The following is a 24,882-nucleotide window of genomic DNA, read 5'->3' as shown; positions in this document are numbered from 1 at the left end:
AGTGTTTGCCGTTCATGTTTCTATTACTGTAATTTTTTGTTTGTTACCAATTTGTCCTCTAGGGGAAGCTGCGGGTCTGGCACTTGGCTTGGTAATGCTTGGATCCAAAAATGCCCAAGCGATAGAAGACATGGTTGGTTATGCCCAAGAGACACAGCACGAGAAGATCCTGCGGGGCTTAGCAGTAGGCATCGCTCTAGTCATGTATGGCCGCATGGAGGAGGCAGATGCTCTAATTGAAAGTCTTTGCCGAGACAAGGTCAGTGATTAAAAAAAACAAAACTCAACTTTTGGTTGGAGAGTGTTCTGTTCCCTCATGGTGTCTAGTTATTGCTTAGACAAGTATGCTTTCCCTGGCTTTCTTTATTTTCTGTCTTGCTGCTCAATAAGAGCTTCAATGTAAGTCTATTAAAGGGGTACTCTGGCACTTAAAAGGAACTGATCATCAGTATTGCTTATAACACTGTTAGCAGCTCCTAATAAAGCCGTACCACACTACAGTTTGTGTGCGGTGTTCTGTAGCTTTATATGCAGTAAAATAGTCTTTTAGTCCAGTGTGCCCTGCAGGGACTGAGGCGGGAACTAGTCATGTCCTGGCTGTAAGTAGTCATAGCCAGGATAATTGACAGGCAGATATGCCTCTAACAGGCCTCTTTGCCTTTCAATCATCCCTGCAGAGCGTGTGGACTAGTTACGGCCTGGTCTTCGCCCAGGGGACCAGGAGAGATTGCAGAAGGCACATGCAGAAGTTTTTTTTTTTTTTTTAAATAAACAAAGTGAACATAATACATATTTGGGGGGGGGTGCCTCCTGGCAGGGGCCCCAAAGCCAGCGGCGCTTCTTGCGCATGTTGCCAGTTTTTTTTTACATTGCCAGAGTTCTGCATTTTATGCCTCCAATAAATTGAAGAAGGGTTTGGGTGTCTTTACTGAAAAATATTTATCATGACATATTACACTTTATGGGTATTTGAGTTCTGGACCTGGAATGGGGATGCTGGTGTTAGGGATAAGTTTTTTTTTTGTTTTTTTTTTCTCTTTCTAATGAACACAACCTCATAGGCCACTTGTTGTTGTTGTTTTTCCCTTTGTTTGGGGTAACACTGTTGGCGTATAGCATGGACATGTTGCATCTGTGTCTCAATTCATTTATTTATTTCCCTCCAACCTTTTCATCCTACTTTGTGTTCCTTTGGACGACCAGTCAGAATCGCTGCAGGAACCCACGGTGTCACCCTAGCCTTAGAAGAAAACATTTTAAACTACATTGTAAACATAAGCCGCCTTTCTCTGGCGTCATATTCTTGTAACACGCTTCCCCTGTGCCTGGCCTGTCCTCATTCCTGTACAATTTATTGTTCACGTCTGTTTTACCTCCCTGTAGCAGACATGTCGAGCTTCTAAGTACTTCTAAGGTTTGAAGCTATGGCAGGAGACATCAATTTTCTTCTGAAATGAATTGAGCGGAATGGCCTGTAAAGTACAAGCTGTGTACAAAAATATAAGATCTAGAGCGATTGTGCAAAACGCTCCACATGTTACTGGCAGTAGGAAGATACCGCCGTGTGCTGCCGCCTGACGTAACCTGTTCTTAGCTTTAGAAATCTGTGTGTGGTTTAGAATTAATATAGTCTTCTGTATCTCTTCTTAGGACCCGATCCTGCGACGTTCCGGCATGTACACCGTTGCCATGGCTTACTGCGGATCAGGAAACAACAAGGCTATTCGTCGTCTTTTACATGTTGCTGTAAGTGTAGCTGTGCTGTTTTTATTGGTGTATATACTTTAATGGTGAGGCTGTAATATGTAAAATTAAGGGTCCTTTTACACATACAGATATCTGAGATTTCTTCACTTTTCATATCCATTCCTGGCTTTGGCCTCAATCTGTCAGATATCTGTATGTGTAAAAGGACTGCACAGACATCGCTAACGATAGATATATACACACACATACATATAATTATTGGGCCGTGTAATAGGCTTAGTAAACGAGCACTGATCTAGCAGATTTACACTTGTTTACAATATTGATCGGGCCTTCATTGGCCAGCGTAAAGTTACTCTGAGATTTCTTCACTTTTCATATCCATTCCTGGCTTTGGCCTTAATCTGTCAGAGTACCTTTACGCTGGCCAATGAAGGCCCGATCAATATTGTAAACAAGTGTAAATCTGGTAGATCAGTGCTCGTTTACTAAGCCTATTACACGGCCCAATAATTATATGTATGTGTGTGTATATATCTATCGTTAGCGATGTCTGTGCAGACCTTGCCTGAACAGTTAATATATTACGTGTCCACGCTCCTGGTCTTCTCCTGCCCTCTGCTCGCTTCCCGTCAGCTCAGACAGGCCGCTCTGAAGCTGCAGAGCGCAGAAGAACACCAGGAACGTGGAGAGGTAATATAATAACTGTTTGTTCTATCCTCAGTTGTTATTACACGAAGTGATGCGCAGTCGGCGGCTGATTTTAGGTCTGGACCTAAAGAAATGATCAGCAGATGATGGTGATTGTTTAGTGTAATAGGGCTCTCAGTCGATCCTTTATGACCTGTTATCCGTTTTTAGTCTGTTCTCGGCTTGTGTGTAAAAGAACCCTAACTTGGCTCTTGTCTGTCTTGTGCTATTAGGTGAGTGATGTCAATGATGATGTGAGGAGGGCTGCGGTGGAGTCTCTCGGCTTCATCCTGTTCAGGTCAGTAACTGCGCCCGCTTTCCATCTATATATAATGGTGATGATATGAAAAGTCTGCACCTCTTATTGAATGCCATGATATTCTTTATGTCATGAAATGTCCGGGGGGGGGAATATTCTTGCTTTCTATTGTTAACGCTTTGGTATATAAAAGCCTTGTCATGCTGAATTTTAAAATACAGTTGTACCTTGGTTTAAGAGTAACTTGGTTTAAGAGCGTCTTGGTTTAAGTCCTCACAGTTTTTCAAAATTGTGAATTGGTGTAAGAGCATTGCTTTGGTGTAAGAGCTCCCTGTACTGGTTGGGAGGGGGAGTGGGGGAGGGGCATGGTCTGCATAGTGGGGTCTACAGCCCTGTACTCTTACCCAGGAAGTCTCCCTCACCTTACAAATCATAGCAGATCCACTTCAGGCTGGGGCTTACATCAGGGGACAGGACTGTGGAGGTTGACAGGACTGTTTGAACACTTTCTTAATATACCCAATAAGGCTGCAGTACTTACTGTTTTCCACACTCATACCTAAAAACATCATACGCTTCTGTCTACCTCCAGGGTGGTCTTCTGTGTGCAGTACCTCCCCTTATGGGCCTGGCTTGCAGACAGCATCTTTGTTGTATTGTTCTGCTGACTTTGTTGTTGTCCCCCCCCCCCCCCCTCTAGTTAAAGCGCAGTTGGTCACTTAGGCAAAAGCTAGTGGTCGTGGCTGTATTAGCACTAAGTCTGTTTCTTATTATACAAGTACCTTGCACAAATCTTTAAATATTAATAACCATTGTAAACAAGATGTCAGAACCTAATGTATACCAGAGCCATGTGACTTTTTTTTTATTTGGCTTATAGTGGATTCCTTAATGTAGAAGAGCCTGCATTTGCCCCCTAGTCTAATGTCTATGCTTTTGGATTTGCGTTGTATGGTGCAAGCAGCTACTTTGTTGAGAATTGTTGGTGAGCGTGCACCGCCTGGAACAAGCTCCGTATTGACTGAACTTGCTGACGGGAAGCTGGTGTTTATACAGCCGGTGACAGCTCTCTCGGGATGAGATACAGGCTGGGCTTGGCTCGGAATCCTGTACAGGCAGCCTTGTTAATGGTGCATGTAGGCCATAGGTAACCCTTTCACTGCTTGTTCTCACGTTGAGGTTCGGTTCTCTGCCAGTATATCCTCTTTATGCTGGGGATATAAGGTCAGTGAGAATACTACTGTGTACCAATGATAGTGGCTGGTGCAATATATATCTAATAGGGCTGGGCGATATGGGTAAAAATTAAAATCTCATTTTTTTTTTTCTTTCCCTAAATAAACAGTTTCTCTTTGCCTCTGATACTATTTTAATTGTGTTTAAGGCATCATCTGTATTGCTCCACACAGTGACCGTGCCCCCATCTAAGCTGTTATAACCAGTGCCTGCCCACAACTAGTATTCAGGCCACTCTGTTCCCCCATAAAGTAGACAAGCCCCCTCTGTTCCCCCTATATAGTATAGGAGGTCTTTACTTTGCATCCATATAATAGTTCGGCCCTGTGTGCCTCCGTGTAGGTACCGACCCACCTTTGTGACTTGCCCAGTAAGTAGAATCCCCCATATACTGTACCTATTCTCCATGTAGATAGTACACATAGTAGTTGGCCCCCCAGTAGTAAACCCCCTTTGCTGTAGGAATTGCCTACATACACTGGCTAATCCCTCTATTTCCTCTTCCTTTAAAATGTCAGTTTTTTGGGGGTCTTTTTTTGCAGAAATCAAAAAAGTCCAGGCGATTTTAAGAAACTTTGTAATTGGGTTTATTAGGCAAATCTGCCATTATCTGCATTCATAAAGACTTTTCCAGGTCCCCCCCCCCCCTTCCCCCCTCTCTCTCATTCACTGCTCATTATCAGGAAATCACGACTTTTACATCAGTCGTGCCCTGTGTAACCTATGGAGAGGGGAGGAGGGAGATTAGTTGCCAGCAGTGAGAACAAAGCATTACACAGTGGGACCTGTGTGAAAGCCTCTATTCAGAGGTCAGACAGGTCAGTGCTGACTTGAGAGGAGATAGCCCGGTGATGTAGCGTTAAATTAACTCTTTTTTTTGTCCTGTTTTGGTGCCTCCTCTCCCTCCACCCCTCCCCTCTCCCTAGAAAACCATGAAGACAGGGGGAAAGCTTCAAACTGCTTTTTCATTATAAAAATACATTTTTTAGCTAATAAACCCAATTACAAAGTTTCTTAAAATTGCCTGTACTATTGATTTCTGCTAAAAAAAATTTAAACGACAATGACGCTTTAAGCTCGGCAAGCTCATGTGTTGGCGGAGAGCTGGAGGAGACAGCGGCCTCTTGTGGCCGGAGACAGAATGCTGCCGGTAGCCATGAGAGGGACTGGCTGGGCAGGGAGCCAATGGCCCTTGTATTTAATAAGAAATAAGTGCTTATCCCTTACCGCTTCAGCTTGTGACACACAGTTTACTTACTTGCTGCAGCAAACCAAGAGTTAAGCAGTAGGCTATTTCTGCTTCATCACCCTGTGCACGGATGTTGTCGGCTTCATGTTTACTGTAATAACTGTAACAACATTGGAATTCCACTTCAGAGGATCTCTGTGGGCAATGCTAATACAGAGGGCCGGCTCCGTGGTGGCAGCGTATTGCAAGATCCTTTGAATGCTGAAGACAGACTTTCTAGACGTACACAAAGCCTTCAGTTTATCAATCTTATGAAACGGAAACGGGTGGGAGTTGCCCATAGCAACCAATCCCAGCCCTGCTTAAAGAGACTCTGAGAATCACTTACATTGTTCTGTGCAGCTGATCCAGAGATCTCCTCCTGAATAACATGGACAATAAGTAGTCCTCTCCATTATGTGCATGAGCTCAGTAGTCCTGGATATTCATGAGAAGCAGAAAACTCCGCCCACCAGCTGCTGATTGGCAGTTATCTATCCATGCTGTGTATAGGCAGTCACCTGTCAATCAGCAGCTGGAGGGCGGGGGGAGGGGTGTGGCAAGAATCCTATTCTCCTGCATATTAGGAGAACGGCTAAATAGAATAATGTAAGTAATACACCGATCTGTTCAGTATTTCGGTCATTAGTTTCATGCTGCCCTCATTTAAAGCGGAAGCTTTTAATGAGGGCAGTGACACAGAGCCTCCCCTGGTGTATTGGATATTACAGTGCATTAGTGCTAGTGACACGGAGCCTCCCCTAGTATATTGCATTTTATGCTTTAGCACCAGTGACTAGAGATGAGCGAACCTGGAGCATGCTCGAGTCCATCCGAACCCGAACTTTCAGCATTTGATTAGCGGTGGCTGCAGAAGTTGAATAAAGCCCTAAGGTTATATGGAAATCATGAATATAGTCATTGGCTGTATCCATGTTTTCTAGACAACCTTAGAGCTTTATCCAAGTTCAGCCGTCCCCGCTAATCAAATACCGAACGTTCGGGTTTAAGAGCTGTTTAAGAGTTAAATCTTTTTGTTAAGTAGGCGTTTGGTTCCCTGGCAGCAGTAGTCCCGCCCCCAGTGTGCCCAATCGGTGAACTGGGGACGGTACACCTAATTAGCATAACGGTTAAACTCTTAATAGCACGGAAACTGTGCCGAAGATGAAGGTTAGAGATGTACCTTCATCTTCAGCGCCCTGTGCGCCATAGGGAGATATCAGCAGGTTAGATTTGTCTTTCCCTTTAACAATTGTCTGTCAATCCAACTCTCCGATACAATCGCCTCAGGACATAGGATTGAATGAAAATATTTGCTTCACCACAGTTTACCACATTGGCCAGCAGATGGCGCTGTCATTCTTCCCTTTGTACAAGCCTAGGTCAGCTCTTCAGCCTCACGTACTGTAAATAGAAGGTAAATTCCTTGCACGTTTTTCACAATCGCGTGTACACACCTTATGCAATTGATGTTGACAACTTCTGCTGCTGTGAATTTTTTTGTCGTACATGCATCCTATTACAACGTCTCTGCATCTTCCTTTATGTAACTGGAGGTAGTTGCTGTATTTGTGTAGGTTTGTGACCTAACGACTTAAAGGGGTTGTCCAGTGAAAATCTTTCTTTCCAATCAACTGGTTTCAGAAAGTTATATAGATTCATAATTTACTTCTATTAAAAAAACTAGTCTTTTAGTACTTATCAGCTGCTGTATGTCTTGCAGGAAGTGATGTATTCTTTCCAGTCTGACACAGTGCTCTCTGCTGCCACCTCTGTCCATGTCAGGAACTGTCCAGAGCAGCAGCAAATCCCCATAGAAAACCTCTCCTGCTCCTGACAGTTTCTGACATGGACAGAGGCGGCAGCAGAGAGCACTGTGTCAGACTGGAAAGAATACACCACTTCCTGCAAGACATACAGCAGCTGATAAGTACTGGAAGAGTGGGCATTTTTAAATAGAAGTAAATTACAGATCTATATAACATTCTGAAACCAGCTGTTTGAAAAAAAATATAGTTTTGCTGGAGTACCCCTTTAACTGGGGAATCCAGAATACAATCCTAGTGCTGATTGATTGCTGACTGAAATGTATTAAAAAAAATCTCAAGTCTTCGCATACTTATTAGCTGCCGTATGTCCTGCAGGAAATGTTTTATTTTCAGTCTGACACAGTGCTCTCTGCTGACATCTCTGTCCGAGACAGGAACTGTCCAGAGCAGGAGATTTATAGAAAACCGAGACAGAGTTCCTGTCTTGGCCAGAGATGTCAGCAGAGAGCAGTGTGTCAGACCGAAAATAAAACATTTCCTGCAGGACATACAGCAGCTCACAAGTATGGGAAGACTTGAAATTTTTTAATAGAAGTAAATTACAAATCTATAAAACTTTCTAAGTTGATTTGAAAGAAAAAGATTTTCGCTGGACAACCCCTTTAATTTGCGACATTGATACTTTTTAATTTGCACGCTTTGTAGGAGTCATCTGATACCTAGGGTAACAAACACCAAATGAACTGTCTGACTAATGGAGCGTGCTTGATTTAGCACATGTTTTTGTGTTTTTTTAGCTTTAGAAGGGGGTTACATGTATGTGTTTAGGATTTCTGTGGACCCGAGGAGGAAGGAATGGAGCCACCAGGCTAATTGGAAGCAGTTAGCAATGTAATGGTAGAAAGACGGCGGTGCCAGCTCCATGAGTCACTGAATGTCAGCCATGTGCAGTCGTTTCGGGCCAGCTGGTTCAATACCTTAGAAAAAACAGAGGCAGACGACTAATTCAATTTCTGTAGCATGCGAGAAAAGACTTGTGTACAGCTTTTGGCTTCCAAGGCGTTAAAGGTGAAATACATGGATTTCAGGCAACCCAGGAATAAATTGTCGTCTCGTGCACTGTAGGTATTCAGTGCATGCCGACCTTCTCTAAATGTGTTGCATTTAAAAAAAAAACAAAAAACTGGGCATACTTACATACCAAGGCTATGTTCACACACAGTATTTTTGCTCAGTATTTGTCAACCAAAACCAGTAAAAAATCTTTTAAATCAACTGGTGCCAGGGATTTGTAATTTACTTGTATTAGAAAAACTCAAGTCTTCCAGTACGTATCAGCTGCTGTATGTCTTGCAGGAAGTGGTGTAGTCTTTCCAGTCTTACACAGTGCTCTCTGCTGCCACCTCTGTCCATGTCAGGAACTGTCCAGAGCCAGAGAGTATTTGCTGCTGCTCTGGACAGTTCCTGACATGGACAGAGGTGGCAGCAGAGCGCACTGTGCCATACTGGAGAGAATACACCATTTCCTGTAGGACATGCAGCAGCTGATTAGTACTGGAAGACTTGAGATTTTTTTCTTAATAGAAGTAAATTACAAATCTGTATAATTTTCTGGCACCAGTTGATTTTTGGTGAACAACCCCTTTTAATGTTCAGTATGACCGTAGCGTTCATTATAGCTGACATGTTAGGTTTCCTGCTCTGTGCAGTTATTCTGAACACTTGAGTTTTGGGCAGTTCACACAATTATAAAATGAATCGGTCCTTTAAGTAAATGGGCCTATGTGATGTTTTAAAGAATTAAACACAAGTTCCTTCCAAATGCTCGGACAGGGTTGTTGCAACCAAAAAAGGGCCGGGGTATCGTTAGTGATAGATGAGCCGGGAGATAAAGCGTCCGTAAATCATTCTCTTCCATAAATACGTCCTTTGCTGCAGACTGAACATCAGGAGGTCACAGAGAGGGCAGGGGAATCGGTCAGGTGCGGCACCTGGCTGATATATTATAAGAATATAGAAAAGTGCTAAACCAGCATATCCAGCTTTTTTACACTTGTCTGCAACTGGGCCTGACAGTCTATTGTTCCATGACACACAGAGAATACACTAAGCTATTGGGTGTTAGGGTCCTATTAGGCTAGGTTCACATCACGATTTTGCTATCCGTTTAATGTATCCGCTCTATGAAAGAAAAACGGATGGTTAAAACGGAGAGCGTTTTTGCAATCCGTTTTAACGGATCCGTTTTTTTTATCAGTCAAAAAAGTAGTGTCAACAGTACTTTATTGTGCGTCGAAAAAAACGCATCCGTTTTGACCTTTTTTTTTTTTTTTTTTTTTTTTTTTTTTTAATAATGGAAGTCAATGGAAAAACGGATCAAAAACGGATGCACACAAATGCATCCGTTTTTTGCAAAAAAACTGATCCGTTAAACGGTTGCTGAAAACACAGTGTGAACCTAGCCTTACATTATAAAAAAAGATCAAAATGGATCCGTTATTTTTTTTTACATTTTGAAACGTACACAAAAATATGGTTTACCATGTTTTTCTGTACGTTTTTTTGCAAAACAGATACAGTGAGACAGATTGCAAAATCGTGATGTGATTCTAGCCTTAGACAAAGCGATTTTCAATGATTTAACGACTTACGATAAACGATCTCATACGGGATTGTTTATCGTTAACCTGACAGCGTGCACCATATTACACAGAATGAGGGTCGTTCGTTACTACGAGCGTATAATATGATCCCAGCAAAAGAAAGAACGATGTGGAATTACAAAGAACGAATAGTGAACAAGTGTGGAATTACAGCGAACAATTAACGAGGATTTTAGGGTCAGATCTAAATCAAAGATCAACGAGACACAAATGATTTTTCGAACGTTGCCTGCAATTACACTGGACGATTATCGTTTAAATTAGAATGATATAACGATTTTCCGCACCCCAATAGTCCCGTGTAATAGGGCCCTCACTGTAGTTTGGTAGCAGCTAAAGCGGTTCTTATCAGTAACTTCTGCACTTTTGGTGTGTATGTTTAATGCTCGGTTAAAGGGAATGTGTCATCAGAAAACAACTTTTTTTAAAGGCCATTTTATTTTAAACATATATTTTAAAATTTGGTGAGTGTTTATTCTAATTTTCCATTCTTCTATCTATATTACAAAATAATCCTGAGATCTTCCAGTTTTCATTCTTACCACTGGGGCTAAAACTAAGCTGAGACTTCCTGTTGTGTCTGTGGTGATAAGAGGAGGCTGCTGTAAAGTGATCTGTACAGCATTGCAGCGTCATGTGATACCAGTAGATAGAGGAGACAATAGCAGCTCCCTGTGGAATGATCTCTTCACAGGTCACAGAGTGCTCAGTAATGTTTCATATTCATCTCAAGGGAACAGAGTCTGTCTATTGTCATCTATGTCCAAGAGTCTTGCTGTAAAGCATGTCACTAAATGCTGTTAAGAACAGCCCAAGCAATATGGCCTCCCCCATTAAAATGTACAAAAGCTAAAATATAAAAATTCAAATAAAAAAATAGAAAGATTAAAATAAAAGAACAAGCTTTAGTATCTGACTCTAATCTGTAACAGCAAATTTAGGTGACGTATTCCCTTTAGCACACTCACTTTCGTCTCACTCCTGGTTTGCGCTAAAAATTCAAAGATTTTTTTTTTTCCCCTGTCATTTGGACCCACTTATTTTTGCTAAAAATACTGACCAAAATGCTGTTTGTGAACCCAGCCTAATAGAAAAAGTACTGTAGACTTTAGTTTAGCTACCGAAGAAGCCTTTATGATCAACCATATATGTGTATGGGAGGCATGAGGAGAGATGGCTGCCGGCCTCGTGTGTATGGGAGGCATGAGGAGAGATGGCTGCCGGCCTCGTGTGTATGGGAGGCATGAGGAGAGATGGCTGCCGGCCTCGTGTGTATGGGAGGCATGAGGAGAGATGGCTGCCGGCCTCGTGTGTATGGGAGGCATGAGGAGAGATGGCTGCCGGCCTCGTGTGTATGGGAGGCATGAGGAGAGATGGCTGCCGGCCTCGTGTGTATGGGAGGCATGAGGAGAGATGGCTGCCGGCCTCGTGTGTATGGGAGGCATGAGGAGAGATGGCTGCCGGACTCGTGTGTATGGGAGGCATGAGGAGAGATGGCTGCCGGCCTCGTGTGTATGGGAGGCATGAGGAGAGATGGCTGCCGGCCTCGTGTGTATGGGAGGCATGAGGAGAGATGGCTGCCGGCCTCGTGTGTATGGGAGGCATGAGGAGAGATGGCTGCCGGCCTCGTGTGTATGGGAGGCATGAGGAGAGATGGCTGCCGGCCTCGTGTGTATGGGAGGCATGAGGAGAGATGGCTGCCGGCCAAATGACCGTTCAGCCAATGTCTTAATAATTCCCCCAATGTGTGCGGACCCCTTAATGCTCTCTTATAAGGTTCTGTTTGTCTGACCATCAGAATAGCATAGTCTGCATACACAGAAATATGTCTGTTAGGATACATTACAATTACAATCCTTTGTCTCTGCCATGGATCATGTAAGAACACTATCCGTCACACTAGTATAAGCAGAGCCGTACTTATAAATACCTTTGACTATATTTTTAAAGTGATAATATAGGTCTTTACAAAAATTAGAAGAACATAGCTGCTTTCTTCCAAAAGCTGTGCCGTACCTGTCTCCAGGTTGTATGTGGTAATATACCTCTGCCACAATTACTTAAAGAGACTGTAAGTAGGTTTATGGCGTCCTATCTAAAGGTAGTATAAACTAGTGACAGAGAAGCGGAACAGAATGATGTATCACTTATATTGTTCTGTGCAGCTGATCCCGAGATCTCCTCCTGAATAACATGGACAATAAGTAGTCCTCTCCATTATGTGCATGAGCCCAGTAGTCCTGGATATTCATGAGAAGCAGAAAACTCCGCCCACCAGCTGCTGATTGGCAGTTATCTATCCATGCTTTGTATAGGCAGCAACTGTCAATCAGCAGCTGGAGGGCGGGGGGAGGAGTGTGGCAAGTATCCTATTCTCCTGCATATTAGGAGAACAGAAGAGAATGATGTAAGTAATACACCGATCTGTTCAGTATTTATATCACCAGTTTATGCTTATTCTTAGTCTTCATTTAAGGCAGCATAAAGCTAGTGAAAGATTCCCTTTAAAGGGGTTGTCCGGCGATAAAAAATTATTCACAGAATAACACACATTACAAAGTTATACAACTTTGTAATGTATGTTATGTCTGTGAATGGCCCCCTTCCCCGTGTTTCCCCCCACCCACGCTAGACCCGGAAGTGTGGTGCATTATACTCACCGCATCTCGTGTCGTCCACGGTCTCCGATCGTCAGCAGTGACGTCTTCTTTGGGAGGCCGGCGGATCTTCCCGAGTGCCGGCCGCCCTCTGCAGCGTCATCCGAAGCTCAGCCGCGATTGGCTGAGCATAACTGTGCTCAGCCAATCGCGGCTGAGCGGCTGATGACGCGGCCATGTCATCAGCCGCTCAGCCGCGATTGTCTGAGCACAGTTATGCTCAGCCAATCGCGGCTGAGCTTCGGATGACGCTGCAGAGGGCGGCCGGCACTCGGGAAGATCCGCTGGCCTCCCGAAGAAGACGTCACTGCTGAGGATCGGAGACCGTGGTCGGCACGTGACAGGTAATGTATAGCGCACCACACTTCCGGGTACACGGGTTGGGGTGGTGGGACACGGGGAAGGGGGCCATTCACAGACATAACATACATTACAAAGTTGTATAACTTTGTAATGTGTGTTATTCTGTGAATAATTTTTTATCGCCGGACAACCCCTTTAAGTAAAAACTGCAATATCAAACTGCAATATCATACACAAACCGAGGATGCAAATGACAATGTTTTTGGAAGAAAACCGTTATATTTTTGTCATCCTGGATTACCCATTAGTTTACCTCTAATTAAACCAAACTTCTGACAAGCCACACAGACATGTCGTGTTGGCGGGGGTCTAAGTGTCCAGACCCCCACTGATCACTACAACGAGCTGGGAGAAGTCCTCTGCTGTGCACGCCCAGTGTTCTCCATTACCATGTAAATGATTGGTATGGTATAGTATGGTTCAGGGTTTAATAAGCAAGGTGAATGTAAATTTCTTGAAATTCCATTTTTTTTCCTTTTATACACTATCTCGGTGTGTTTATTTGGTGCAGTTTCTATAACACAAACATTTATACATTGCAGTGTGTGGGATTGGACCTGGGGAGCTTTCCTGGCTTCTTCCTGACATTCTGCACATAATTCTCAGAGGCAGGACAGGTGCTTGGGAGATGTTATACATTCAAGTAGAGGAATAGGACTATAAGGAGTTCCCCATGACCATCACTGAAACCAACTTTAGTGCACACATAACCAAGGCCAATAGCTTTATAAATCTAGCAGTATTAGAGTATTGTTTATTCCAAGGCTGTGTTCTCACATTAGGCAGATTTATTATTGCAGAGAATTTTGGCATCACTTGTGGCGTAAACTGAAGTTTACCACCTTCTTTGCTGCCCCTGTATGGCTTTCATGTCTACCTGTGCACCTAACACGTGCCACAATTCTGATGCAAGCTATGAAGTATGGAGCTGCACTGTGGACTCTCAGATCTCCCGGCATCATATATCATTATGATGCCGGGAGCGTGAAAAATGTTTAAATCTTAGCCGGACTGTACTGACACAGCCAGATGGTACAGGCCAATAAAGTCTAGGAGCCTGCGGAGCAGCTTTAAAGAGGTTGTCCGGACCAAATCAACCTTTCCCCTATCCACAGGATAGGAGAAAAGTAAGAGATCAAAGGGGGGTCCGACCTCCATACTCCCTCCTGATCTCCATATCGGGCCTGACTTCTTGATTGACATCTGGATATGGACACTTGGTGTTAGTTCGATTGATATTGTCATTAAACAATACTTTTGGCATGTCAAAAGTTTTGACCAGTCACTGCCGAGGCTCCTTCCGATCATGAGAATGAGCCTGAAGAAGCGCACGGTAGTGCATTTCCTCAGATTGCAGCGATCCCTGCCATACGACCCCATTATACGTCTATGGGGCCCCTGGACAGAGATAATTGACAGCAGGGAGGTGAAGCATGCTAGCACATTTCTTTCTGCTTGTTCTTCAATAAACATGATTTTGCAGGTAATACAGCAGAAAAATCATGGGGGAGATTTATGAAGGCTGTGGCCGGAGCGTACGCCAGGGAGAAGACTCATATTCACCCCTTTTCTCTGGCATATGCCTTCTGCCTCCCATTAGGTGAGCGGAGGGGGGGGGGATAAATCATGATACAAATATACACCTGTAGACCTGTTCCAAAATGGCTTCGTTAGACGCAGGACCGACCGGGTTTACTAAGAGGCGTCTGTCTCTTAGTAGATTCTGCTGGGAAAAATGGGACTGGGCTTTATTTAAGACTGGTGTACAAGTACGCCGCTCTTCATAAATGTCCCCCCATGTGACCATTGGCCACCCCAATTTTGGGACCCCAACCGATACTGCAACTTTGAATATGGATACAGACAGACTGTTTACCCTGTTCAAAGTCACGCTCAGTTTTATTGCAGAGACACAAGTAGTTGTTTATGCTTTTACATCTGCCGTCATACTAAGTCTACCATCTCTGTCATCATGTAGGAAATACGGCTGATACGTTTGTAGACTGTATATTGAAAAAAAAAAAAAAAGAGAGAAACCCAGCAGATTGTCTGTCAGATGGTTTACAGGTAATGGCTAATGTTCTGCTAGATTAATGGCACTACCTTCTAAAACCAGACGTTTTGTGTAAAGTGATACAGGAATGTTATGGAGCTCACAGCTTTCCAGAGTACTTTTAGGAAAATATTATTTCAACCAGTTGCCACTTTTCGACTGTACTGTTCAATGTAAATCCCGGTGCTGCTCCGAGGACGGCTTGGGTGACCCCGTTTTTGCTTTTCTCCATGTGCTTTTAAAAGTTTTAATATAAATATATCCCTACTGGCACTGTCGTAACACCTAAGACTTTCGGTGCTGTGCCAAAGCAAGTTACAACTTCCAACATGTACCTCGATGTTTGATAATTTTATAAATATACCGCCACGACACGACATGGAATGAAGCGCCGAGTCTGTAGGTTTGGTTTATACGTAGCTCACTTGCTCCTCGGTCTTTCCGGCTTCGTTCTCGGTGAGTAATAAGGTGTCGAGCAGGATCGCAGAGGACTCGAGCTGAGCATTCCGCAGCCTCAGCGGACTCTGGTACATGACTGGGTTAATCCCGTTTTTCATACCGTGTTTCATGATCAGCTTTGAATTTTCCGCCATCGAGTTCCGAAACGATATCCGACTTGAGCAGTGCCGGAGGATTCCCACCGGCCTCATGCCTCGAAAATTGCAGGTGATGTAACGCCCAAAGGCGTCTCTGAAGGTTTTATTAAATAGAGTGTAGACTAAGGGATTTACCCCGGACGACACATACCCGACCCACACAAATATCTCCATTAACATTTTGATGATTTCGGGATCACAGTTTCTCGGGTCGCAGAGAACCGAAGCCATGTTGGTAATAAAAAACGGACACCACATAAAAACAAATAGGAAAAAGACTATACCCAAGACTTTGGAAGCCCTTTGCTCATTGGTGATAGTCTGCATTGACTTCTTCCCTACACTGGAAAGCCTTCGTATCGGCATCTCGTCACCGTTCGCCTGCGACGCCCTCTCTCTTCTTGGACCATCCAGCATAGCCACTTTCTCCGGAGAGGAGCCAGGGGCCATGTCCCTCTGGAAGACAGTCGATACCGTAGACCAGGTAAGGCGCTGAGGAGGCTTGTTCTTGATAAGATACGCCTTTTTCCTCAGTAGGTGAATGGTCAGGAAGTAGATGACCACCATTATCCCGAAGGGGACGAAAAACGCAGCCAGGGAGCCGTAAATAATAAAGTACTTGAAGTGCTCTGTCCGAACCACACAGGTGTTGTTTGTGTTAAGGATGGTTTCGGGGTTTAGGAGTCCTTGGATCGGTATGGGAACAGCGATGCCTGAAAAACAGAACGGAGATCATTTACTTCTTGTGTAAACTTTTTGGAATTCTTTTTAAGCGCTGCACTGAAGATGTTTATTTCTGTGACTATCAAACACTTCTCGGTGCATAATTCACTGACATTTACTAATGTGTTAAGATTAGGACAAACAATAGTGCGGATAAAGCGAGGCAGGAGAGTCTTTGTACGTTTTCTTCCAGCAAAATCTATAGTATTAGAGCCGCAAAGACTTTGAGTATAGGGGTGCAGGAGAGATTCCATCTTAAGGGTGCGTTCACACGTAACTGATCCGCAGCGGATTTCTCGCTGTGAATTAGCAGCAAGATCTGCTTCGGATCCCTGCCCTGTACACTCTTGGACAAACCGCTGTGAGTATGTCTGCAGCCCGCCCCGTTAACCCTCTGCCGCCGGAGCCTATACATCACCTGCTCCCCGGTCCAGCTTGCTTCCGGGCTTCCGACATCTTCACATCCCGCTCAGCCAATCAGTGAGCTGCAGCGGGACGTGCCGGGAACCCCCGACGCAAGCCGAAGCGTGGAGAAGGTGATACATACGCTCCGGGGGGGAGGGCGGGGTGGATGGGGATAAGGCTAACGGGGTGGGCAGTACAGGTGTGTACAGGTGATTTTAAGAAACTTTTTAATTGGGTTTATTAGGCAAATATGCCATTTAAAAAAAAAAAAAGATTTTCGCTGGACAACCCCTTTTAGTTACTGGTTCGTTCTATCTTTGAGAACGTTGTGATTTCCTGTCCGGCCGTACAGCTGCTCAGACTGATTACCAAAGCTTTATCATGCAAGGCCCCAAGTAATCTGATCATTATGCACTGTAAGCTATTTCAGGCCAGAATAAATTAAAGGAAAGCGTTTCTGATCCGTCCAGTAGGGAAGCACAGGGATAGTTTTTCAGCATGTCCCAGTTATGCCGAGCACCTCCACAGCTGCAGGATTCAGAGGATCAGCATGTTGTCATAGCTCTTCCAACTAGCAGGGGCCGTTGCCAGTTAAGTCTAGTTGTTCTGGATTAGGAGCGGAGGTTGCACCGTGTCTGACATTTGTATAACCTCCAATTTTGCATATTGGGAGGGGGGGGGGCTTTTAGTAAAGTAGCAAGGAAAACATATGTTCCTATGAACGTCATATGTATTATCTAACCTTGTCCTGCGTCTTGGTTACTCGCTATAAACCACCGCTCTTCAAGTTCTATGAAATTTGATGTATGTGTTATTGTCCGTGCACTGGCCTAGAAACAGCAGTCACTTCACTTGATTACATAAAGGATAGCCTCCTGCTATAGGACACATTGAAGCTAAAGTGTCAGTGTTTACAGGGGTACAATGGCGAAAATCATTCTTTCAAATCAACTGGTTTCCGAAAGTTATATAGATTTGTAATTCACTTCTATTTAAAAAATCTCAAGTCTTCCACTACTTATCAACTGCTGTATGTCCTGCAGGAAGAGGCGTATTCTCTCCAGTCTGACACAGTGCTCTCTGCTGCCATCTCTGTCCAGAGCAGGAGAGGTTTTCTATGAGGATTTGCTGCTGCTCTGGACAGTTCCTGTCTCGGACAGAGTTGGCAGCAGAGAGCTTTGTGTCAGACTAGACCACTTCCTGCAGGGCATACAGCAGCAGATAGGTAGTGGAAGACTTGAGATTTTTTAACTAGAAATCTATATAACTTTCTGATCCAGTTCATTTTAAATTCTTTGCCGGAGTACTCAAAGTATACAAAGATTGGACAATATAATGGACATTTTCATGTAAAACTGTTAAGCCCTTTATAAGTGCAATCTGGGGCATCTAACCTCTGCTTAAGCCTATAGGTCCGTATCTATAGAGTGAGTGTGACCATTATCCCCTATAGGTTTGGCTTACCTGCGGAGATCAGCCACACTACTGCAATCTTAATAAGCGTCTTGGCTCTGGTGTTGAACTGACTGGCCTGGATGGGCTTCTTGATGGCAATGTAGCGATCCAGGGATATGGCACAGAGGTGGATAATAGATGCTGTGGAGAACAGGACATCCAGAAATAACCAGATAGCACATAGGCATTGCGGCAGAGGCCAGACAGGTTCTGCAAAAGACAGACAGCGGTCATTGTTTCATACCTCTATTGTAGTCAGGATAGTTAAAAATTAGATTGTTGTAAATTGGCTTCTAATTAGTGTTGAGCGAAAGTTCGTGCTCTGCAACGTTTGTCCAAACGTAGACGCTCTGCATTTGACTCTGGAGAAGTTGGAAACGGGCCTATGGCTGTATCCATGTTTTCCAGGTCACCCTAGGGTGGCTTCCATCTTCTCCAGAAGCCAAGCATATACAATATATACATAGGGGGGGATTTCTCAACGTGGTGTAAAGTGAAACTGGCTCAGTTGCCCCTAGCAACCAATCAGATTCCACCTTTCATTTTCCAAAGAGTCTGTGAGGGATGAAAGGTGGAATCTGGTTGCTAGGGGCGACTGAGCCAGTTTCACTGTACACCATGTTTGATAAATCTCCACCTTATATAGTTTTCACATAAATGTCTGAGCATTTGTGTTTAGTTGGAAAGTGTAACTCGTGCAGGGTCTCTATTCAGGTGTCATCTGTGGCCAGGGAAACTGGCACAGTTATAGGAGGTAAAATATTGGGACGTTTGAAGTGGTCACCCAGCTTTCCTAGGTTCTCAAATATGCCTGAATAAGACAGGTGAAACTGGGTGACAACCTCTATATAAGCTTTGAGGTCCTAAACTACCACAGTACACCTGTACCCCACCACAGTACACCTGTACCCTACCACAGTACACCTGTACCCTACCACAGTACACCTGTACCCTACCACAGTACACCTGTACCCCACCACAGTACACCTGTACCCCACCACAGTACCCTTGTACCCCACCACAGTACCCTTGTACCCTACCACAGTACACCTGTACCCTACCACAGTACCCTTGTACCCTACCACAGTACCCTTGTACCCTACCACAGTACCCTTGTACCCTACCACAGTACCCTTGTACCCTACCACAGTACCCTTGTACCCTACCACAGTACCCTTGTACCCTACCACAGTACCCTTGTACCCTACCACAGTACCCTTGTACCCTACCACACTACACCTGTACCCTACCACAGTACCCTTGTACCCTACCACAGTACCCTTGTACCCTACCACAGTACCCTTGTACCCTACCACACTACACCTGTACCCTACCACAGTACCCTTGTACCCTACCACAGTACCCTTGTACCCTACCACAGTACCCTTGTACCCTACCACAGTACACCTGTACCCCACCACAGTACTGATCCCGTCATGTGTCGTCTGTTCATAATACATTGGACTCCATTTTAAAAGATGTTTCCTGGTCAGGGTTTCCCCAAAACCAGGAGTAACACTTCTACAGAGGGGAAAGTACATGGTTTCCAGCCTCCTTCTCCTAGCAGTATAGAATTAAAGGGGAAAGAATACACCATTTCTTGCAGGACATACAGCAGCTGATAAGTATGGGAAGGCTTGAGATTTTTTTTTAAATAGAAGTAAATTAAAAATCTATATAACTTTCTGAAACCAGTTGATTGAAAAGAAAAAAGATTTTCTCTGAAGTGCCTCTTTAAGACTTATAGGATCCTTAATCTACACCAGGGATGGGGGGAACCTTTGGCCCTGAGGTTTCCCTTGCAGTCATAAGGTCGGGATTGCTAATTTGCTAAATTTAAGGCCCTATTACGCGGAACGATTATCAGCCGCATGCGTCCGATGTCGGCCGTTACGGCCGATAATCATTCCGTTTAATAGAAGGCAACGATCAGCCAACATGATGGCAATATTTTTTTACTATATGTTTAACGTTCAGTAGTAATTCTTAATTGAATTACTATACAGTGTGTTATGACTGCCAATCGTATATTTAAGTTTTTTTTTTTTCTCCTTTTTGACTGTTTTGTTTCCTCCCTTGAATCTCCCGGTTCCGTTCAGGGTTCCGGTATTTTCCTCTCTCTATTCCCCGGATTCCAGGCACAGCACTCTAATGGGAGAGGCCGGGCCGCTGGTTGCAGATTAATAAATAGTTTGAATGAACTTGGCATTTGTGCTTTTTATAGCTTTGCACTAATGCCACCGCCATTGATTTCAATGTGCTTTATACAATCACAGCGGCCGCTGATGGATTCCTTTTAATCACTGCTGCAAATTTTCCAGCGCTCAGTTATAAAGAACTGTGAGCACTTTGTGTAAGAAGCCTCTGCTTATATTCGTATCCTGGCGCTGGATACTGTGTCCTATGGAGGGAGGTTTTTGCCTTTTACATTGTTACTTTTGTACTTTTATATTATACTTTTAGTGGTTATGAGTAAAGTTGTCAGTCTAACGCGGATAGCGATTTGTTCCACAGTTTCTTCTAGTTGACAAGATTGTAAACTGTTCCGTTCTTACGAGAGTAAAACCCATTTGTCTCCTTCCCTTTGAAGTAGTAGAAGCAGAGTTACATTTTTCTTCCGCTGTGTAATGTATAGGGACAGGAGGTAGTAGCATAGAAGCTCCATAGGACTCCTGCTCTATGTCCAACAGTGTAAACATGCATGGACTCTGTGTACCTAGAAGTCTCCAATACCAGCTCTATGACAACATGACTTAATGGACGGAACAGCTACTGTGTTGGCAAAGGCTTGAAGTGTTAAAGGGCAACTCCAGCAAACATATTTTTTTTTTCCAAATCAACTTGTGCCAGAGATTTGTTATTTACTTCCATTAACCCCTTCAGGACCAAGGCAAATTTTATGAATATGACCTGTGTCACTTTATTCATCAATAACTTGGGAATGCTTTTACCAATCCTTCTGATTCCAAGATTGTTTTTTTGTTACATATTCTACTTTATGTTAGTGGTAAATTTGAGTTGATAGCTTTAGAATTTTTTTGTGAATAACTCCAAAATGTTGTTAAAAATGTAAAAAAAAGCGCATTCTCTACATTTGAAAGTCTCTGCCAATAAGGAAAATAGTAATACTACATTCATTATTTATTAATTCATATCTATAACATGTCTACTTTATTTTAAAAGCATTTGGTGAACATGCTTTTACTTATTTAGGATGTTAGAGGCCGTAAATGTTTAGTAGCAATTTTCAAAATGTTTGTGAAAATTTCAAACTCAGAAATTCTTTAGGCACCAGTTCAGTTTTGGAGTATATTTTAGAGGCCTGTATACTAAAACCCCCCACAATTCAACCCATTTTGGAATCTTCACTCTTTCAAGTATTTAAATTTACATTCATTCAGTTATTTAACCCTTTCTGCATTTCACAGGAATAACTGCAAAGTAAGAGTGAAAAGTTAAAATTTGCATTTTCTTTCCAGAGATTCCAATGTAATCCTATGTGTTTTTTACAAAACCAATTACCGTTACTGATCCACCAAAGCCAGCAATTGCTGATGCTGGATCCCCTTTGGGGGTCCAGTGGCAGTTACACTAAACTGTCAGCTATCAGCTGAAAGTTTAGTTGCAGCTTCCGGTCACTGTTTTTCTAAACAGCGAGCATCTGAAGCAGGTCAGTAAATGTACTGACTTTTGCTTGAAGGGGTTAATAAGTCTCATGTCTTACAGTACTTATCAGCTGCTGTATGTCCTACATATCTATATCTATGTCAATGACATACAGCTACTGATAAGTACTTAAACACTTTTTTGGCACCAGTTGATTTAGAGGATTTTTTTTTTTGCTGGAGTTGCCTTTTAAAAAAAAATAAAAAAAATGAACATATTGTTTCCTTTCTTTTTACCCATATTATTGACTGCTCTTTTACACCCAGTTTGGGGAATAAACACTTATTGCAGGTGCGTCTTATGCCATGGCTGCTAAGATTTGAGGGGTCATGCAAGTTTCTTCTTTTAGAAGTAAAAAAAAAAATTCATAGGGAAAAATATTAAATAAAATGTGTGTGTGTGTATATATATATATATATATATATATATTATATAATGTGTGTGTGTGTGTGTATATATATATATATATATATATATATATATATATATATATATATATATATATATATATATATATATATATATATATATAGTATATAAAATTTAGTTTATGTATGTATAATATATAATTTTTGCCCAGTTTCTTTAAAGGTACGTAGACAGCTTAGACACTTAATGTCATTCAGGTGATGCCTCCCCTGAAGTTTTAAGTGTTTTGAAGGGTTTAAAGGTGAAGTAGATTATTACTTCATTAATATTTATTATTAATGTAGTTTACTAAACACGACACCTATGGTACTTCACCCCTTTGGGGTTCAGGTAAGGACTTGTTACTTAACATTAAGAGGCCAAAACACCAAGTATGGTTACTGAAAGGGTTCCCAGTGTTTCATACTTACTGAACATAATAGTGAGGAGTGCAATTGGCATCACAAATATTCCAACCAGCAGATCGGCCACCGCCAGGGACATAAGGAAGTAGTTAGTTGCATTCTGTAGCTTCTTCTCTAGGGATATTGCCAGGATCACCAGGATGTTCCCCCCAATGGTAGGCACAATGACCATAAGAGTTAGGAGGGCCAGCCAGCACTTGGGAGGTGCCGCATCCGTCTTGGTATCATTGGGAAAGTGTACAGTATAGGAGTAGTTGAGCTCTGGCATTTCGTGCCAGAAGCCGGAGTTGTGTAGGATTCCAGGTAACCAGGGGTAGGATACAACCTCTGCATGCATGTCCCATTCACTTTGCTGGTTCTCTTCTACAATCCATGCGCTTTGTATCCATTATGGCTCTTATTTGGAATGTCCGATCTCCAGGTTGGTCGCCATGCCTGTGGTAACGTCCTCCAGTATGGGTTTAATCCTGGTAACAAAAGAACGAAGCAAGTGATGAGTCAGTCGGTATAAAGGTGTCTCCCCTTGGCACCGCCGGTCACGTCCACTCGTGTCTTCCTCTAACGGCCAGCCTTTGCCGTTTTCTCCTACCCCACCAGGAGTGTCTTGATTTTGTATGTATGTGGGAGGTGTTTGCTTAACCCCTTAGATGCCAAAGTTGTTGTATCCAATAATCACTGAGGATAGAACTGTCAGACCCCCTCGGAATTGCCTAGACCGGACAGGAACAGTATATAAGACATATGTGTATCTCCGAAGCTTTTTACAATATCAGTATCCACGATTTTAATATCATTTAAATGCTACGCTCAGCCATTATAATGAGGCAGACTAGGGGATTTGCTTCATTGAAACCCATCTGTTTTGACCAAGCCCCTGCCTGTGTGATATGTCCCCCCCCCCCCTCTAGTATGGGTATTATCTGCCGGTAACCTAACTTAACTCTTCACATTGGCCCCCCCTCAGTCCATGACTACGAGTATACGGGTCGCAATCCTTCCATCATTCACAATATATTAAAACATCAATGAATTTTCATACAGATTTGTACTCACCGACACCATCCCGATAGTTTTTGTAAACCTCTGACCGGCATGGTGCGCGGTGGGTGCTCCGTCAGTCCGGATCATCCTTGCTTTGCATTTGCCCTCTTGAACACGCAGAGTACGATCATGTATATAGGAGTATGATCACTCATAAATCTGATTGCTCGCTCCTTTTCCATGGGTGCACTTGGTTCCGGTTCTCCCCCCACGTATCCAGGACCCAGAGATACATAGTTGGTCTATATGGCTGTAATACATCTGCTCTCCTGGCTTGACGCTCTCAGCCTCCTTAAGAGAATCTAGTGGAGGTTTAGAGCTGGAGGTCGGCCAGAAGCCAGACTACTTCTTGATTCTTTTTTTTTTTTTTTTTTTTTTTTCCTTCCTTCTTTCTCCTCCTTTCTTTCTCTCTCGTCCCTCCCACCCAGTGCAGCTGCACCCTTGGGGGGCTTCACTGCCACTTACTGACAGACAGACCCCCAACATTATTTGAAAGACCAAGCGGACCTTTAACACATTGTATACTAGGACGTGGCTTATAATTAAAACCAGACTTTATAACTGGAATGGGTTTGTTTCTTTTAGCTTACATTGTTTTGCTGCTCTTTTTGTGTTTTTTTTTTTTTCTTCCACTTTTTATACAATAAACTATATTTCTGCTGTGTGGTTGGTGAGACTGCACATTCTTAGATACTTACTGAGCCTCTAGCTCTGGGGTAGGGGAACCTTGGCTCTCCAGCTGTTGCAAAACTACAACTCCCATCATGCCTGGACAGCCGTTGGCTGTCCAGGCATGATGGGAGTTGTAGTTTTGCAACAGCTGGAGAGCCAAGGTTCCCCTACCCCTGCTGTAGTTATCTTAAATAGGCAGCGCACATTGTACGAATGATGATCAGATTTCCTTGAGCTGAAACGCGAGAAGCCAAGTTGTTTAGTGATTACCGGGGTCGGCACCTTCTTACATCGTATGAGGAACCAAACACAGTCTGGAGAATTTCATGTGCAGATATTGTATACACAGGACAAGGCAGGCCGTATACCTCTCCAATCAAACTCCCTTCTCCTTCCATAGCAGGACAGACACTTCCCACACGTTAACCCCTTGGTGACCTCCATAATCCTGACTAAATGTTAAACCTTTGCCTGCCTTCATGTGCTTTTCTCATTCTGTAGAAAGTCCTAGTTTTCCACCTCATTACCATGACTCCTGTGAAGTGTAGATGTTTTCCTTTGAAAAGAACGACTAATAGAAATTATAGTAATACTACTACTCTGAGGCCTCATTCACACATCCGCATTAAAGGTTTATTCCACTCAAACATAGCTTTTGATATGTTGCTGCCCATGGTGAGACTAACAATTCCTTCCATACTTGTTATCTATTCAGTCTCCTTCCCCCAGTTCTGAGCTGCTGCTTTCTGCTGAAGACACACAAATCTGTGTGCGTGAGTCTTTCTCTGTCTCCCCTTCCTCCCCCCTCCCTTCTGAGACAGCTGTTGTGAACAAGTCCCTGGCAGGCTTTATCTGCAACATTGTAG

At 43.3% G+C, this 24,882-nt stretch overlaps 2 protein-coding genes across 4 annotated transcripts in view; one reads left to right on the top strand and one right to left on the bottom strand.

Moving 5' to 3' along the window:
- PSMD1 (proteasome 26S subunit, non-ATPase 1) overlaps nt 1-24,882 on the top strand; it is a 65,695-nt gene that overhangs the window by 18,465 nt on the left and 22,348 nt on the right. Inside the window, exons 14-16 of the mRNA XM_069974464.1 lie at nt 63-259; nt 1,651-1,746; nt 2,631-2,695. Coding sequence (XP_069830565.1) covers nt 63-259; nt 1,651-1,746; nt 2,631-2,695 — 358 coding nt within the window. The remainder of the gene's footprint in view (nt 1-62; nt 260-1,650; nt 1,747-2,630; nt 2,696-24,882) is intronic.
- On the bottom strand, nt 14,587-23,644 carry HTR2B (5-hydroxytryptamine receptor 2B). Of its 3 annotated transcripts, none has more exons than XM_069973406.1 (4): nt 23,357-23,644; nt 22,310-23,013; nt 17,814-18,014; nt 14,587-15,934 (listed from the first exon to the last, which is right to left on the bottom strand). In XM_069973406.1, exons 2-4 carry the CDS (start codon nt 22,638-22,640, stop codon nt 15,036-15,038), a joined length of 1,431 nt encoding a protein of 476 aa, XP_069829507.1. In that variant the 5' UTR covers nt 22,641-23,013; nt 23,357-23,644; the 3' UTR covers nt 14,587-15,035. The 3 variants fall into 3 exon arrangements, with proteins under 3 accessions (XP_069829507.1, XP_069829505.1, XP_069829508.1); XM_069973404.1 differs by having other exon boundaries at nt 22,310-22,770; XM_069973407.1 differs by having other exon boundaries at nt 17,814-17,945; nt 22,310-22,770.

Source organism: Dendropsophus ebraccatus, chromosome 6, assembly GCF_027789765.1.
Source record: "Dendropsophus ebraccatus isolate aDenEbr1 chromosome 6, aDenEbr1.pat, whole genome shotgun sequence".
Lineage (NCBI taxonomy): Eukaryota > Metazoa > Chordata > Amphibia > Anura > Hylidae > Dendropsophus > Dendropsophus ebraccatus.
Note: the sequence above shows the minus strand (reverse complement) of the source record. Positions and strands in the feature narration are given on the sequence as shown.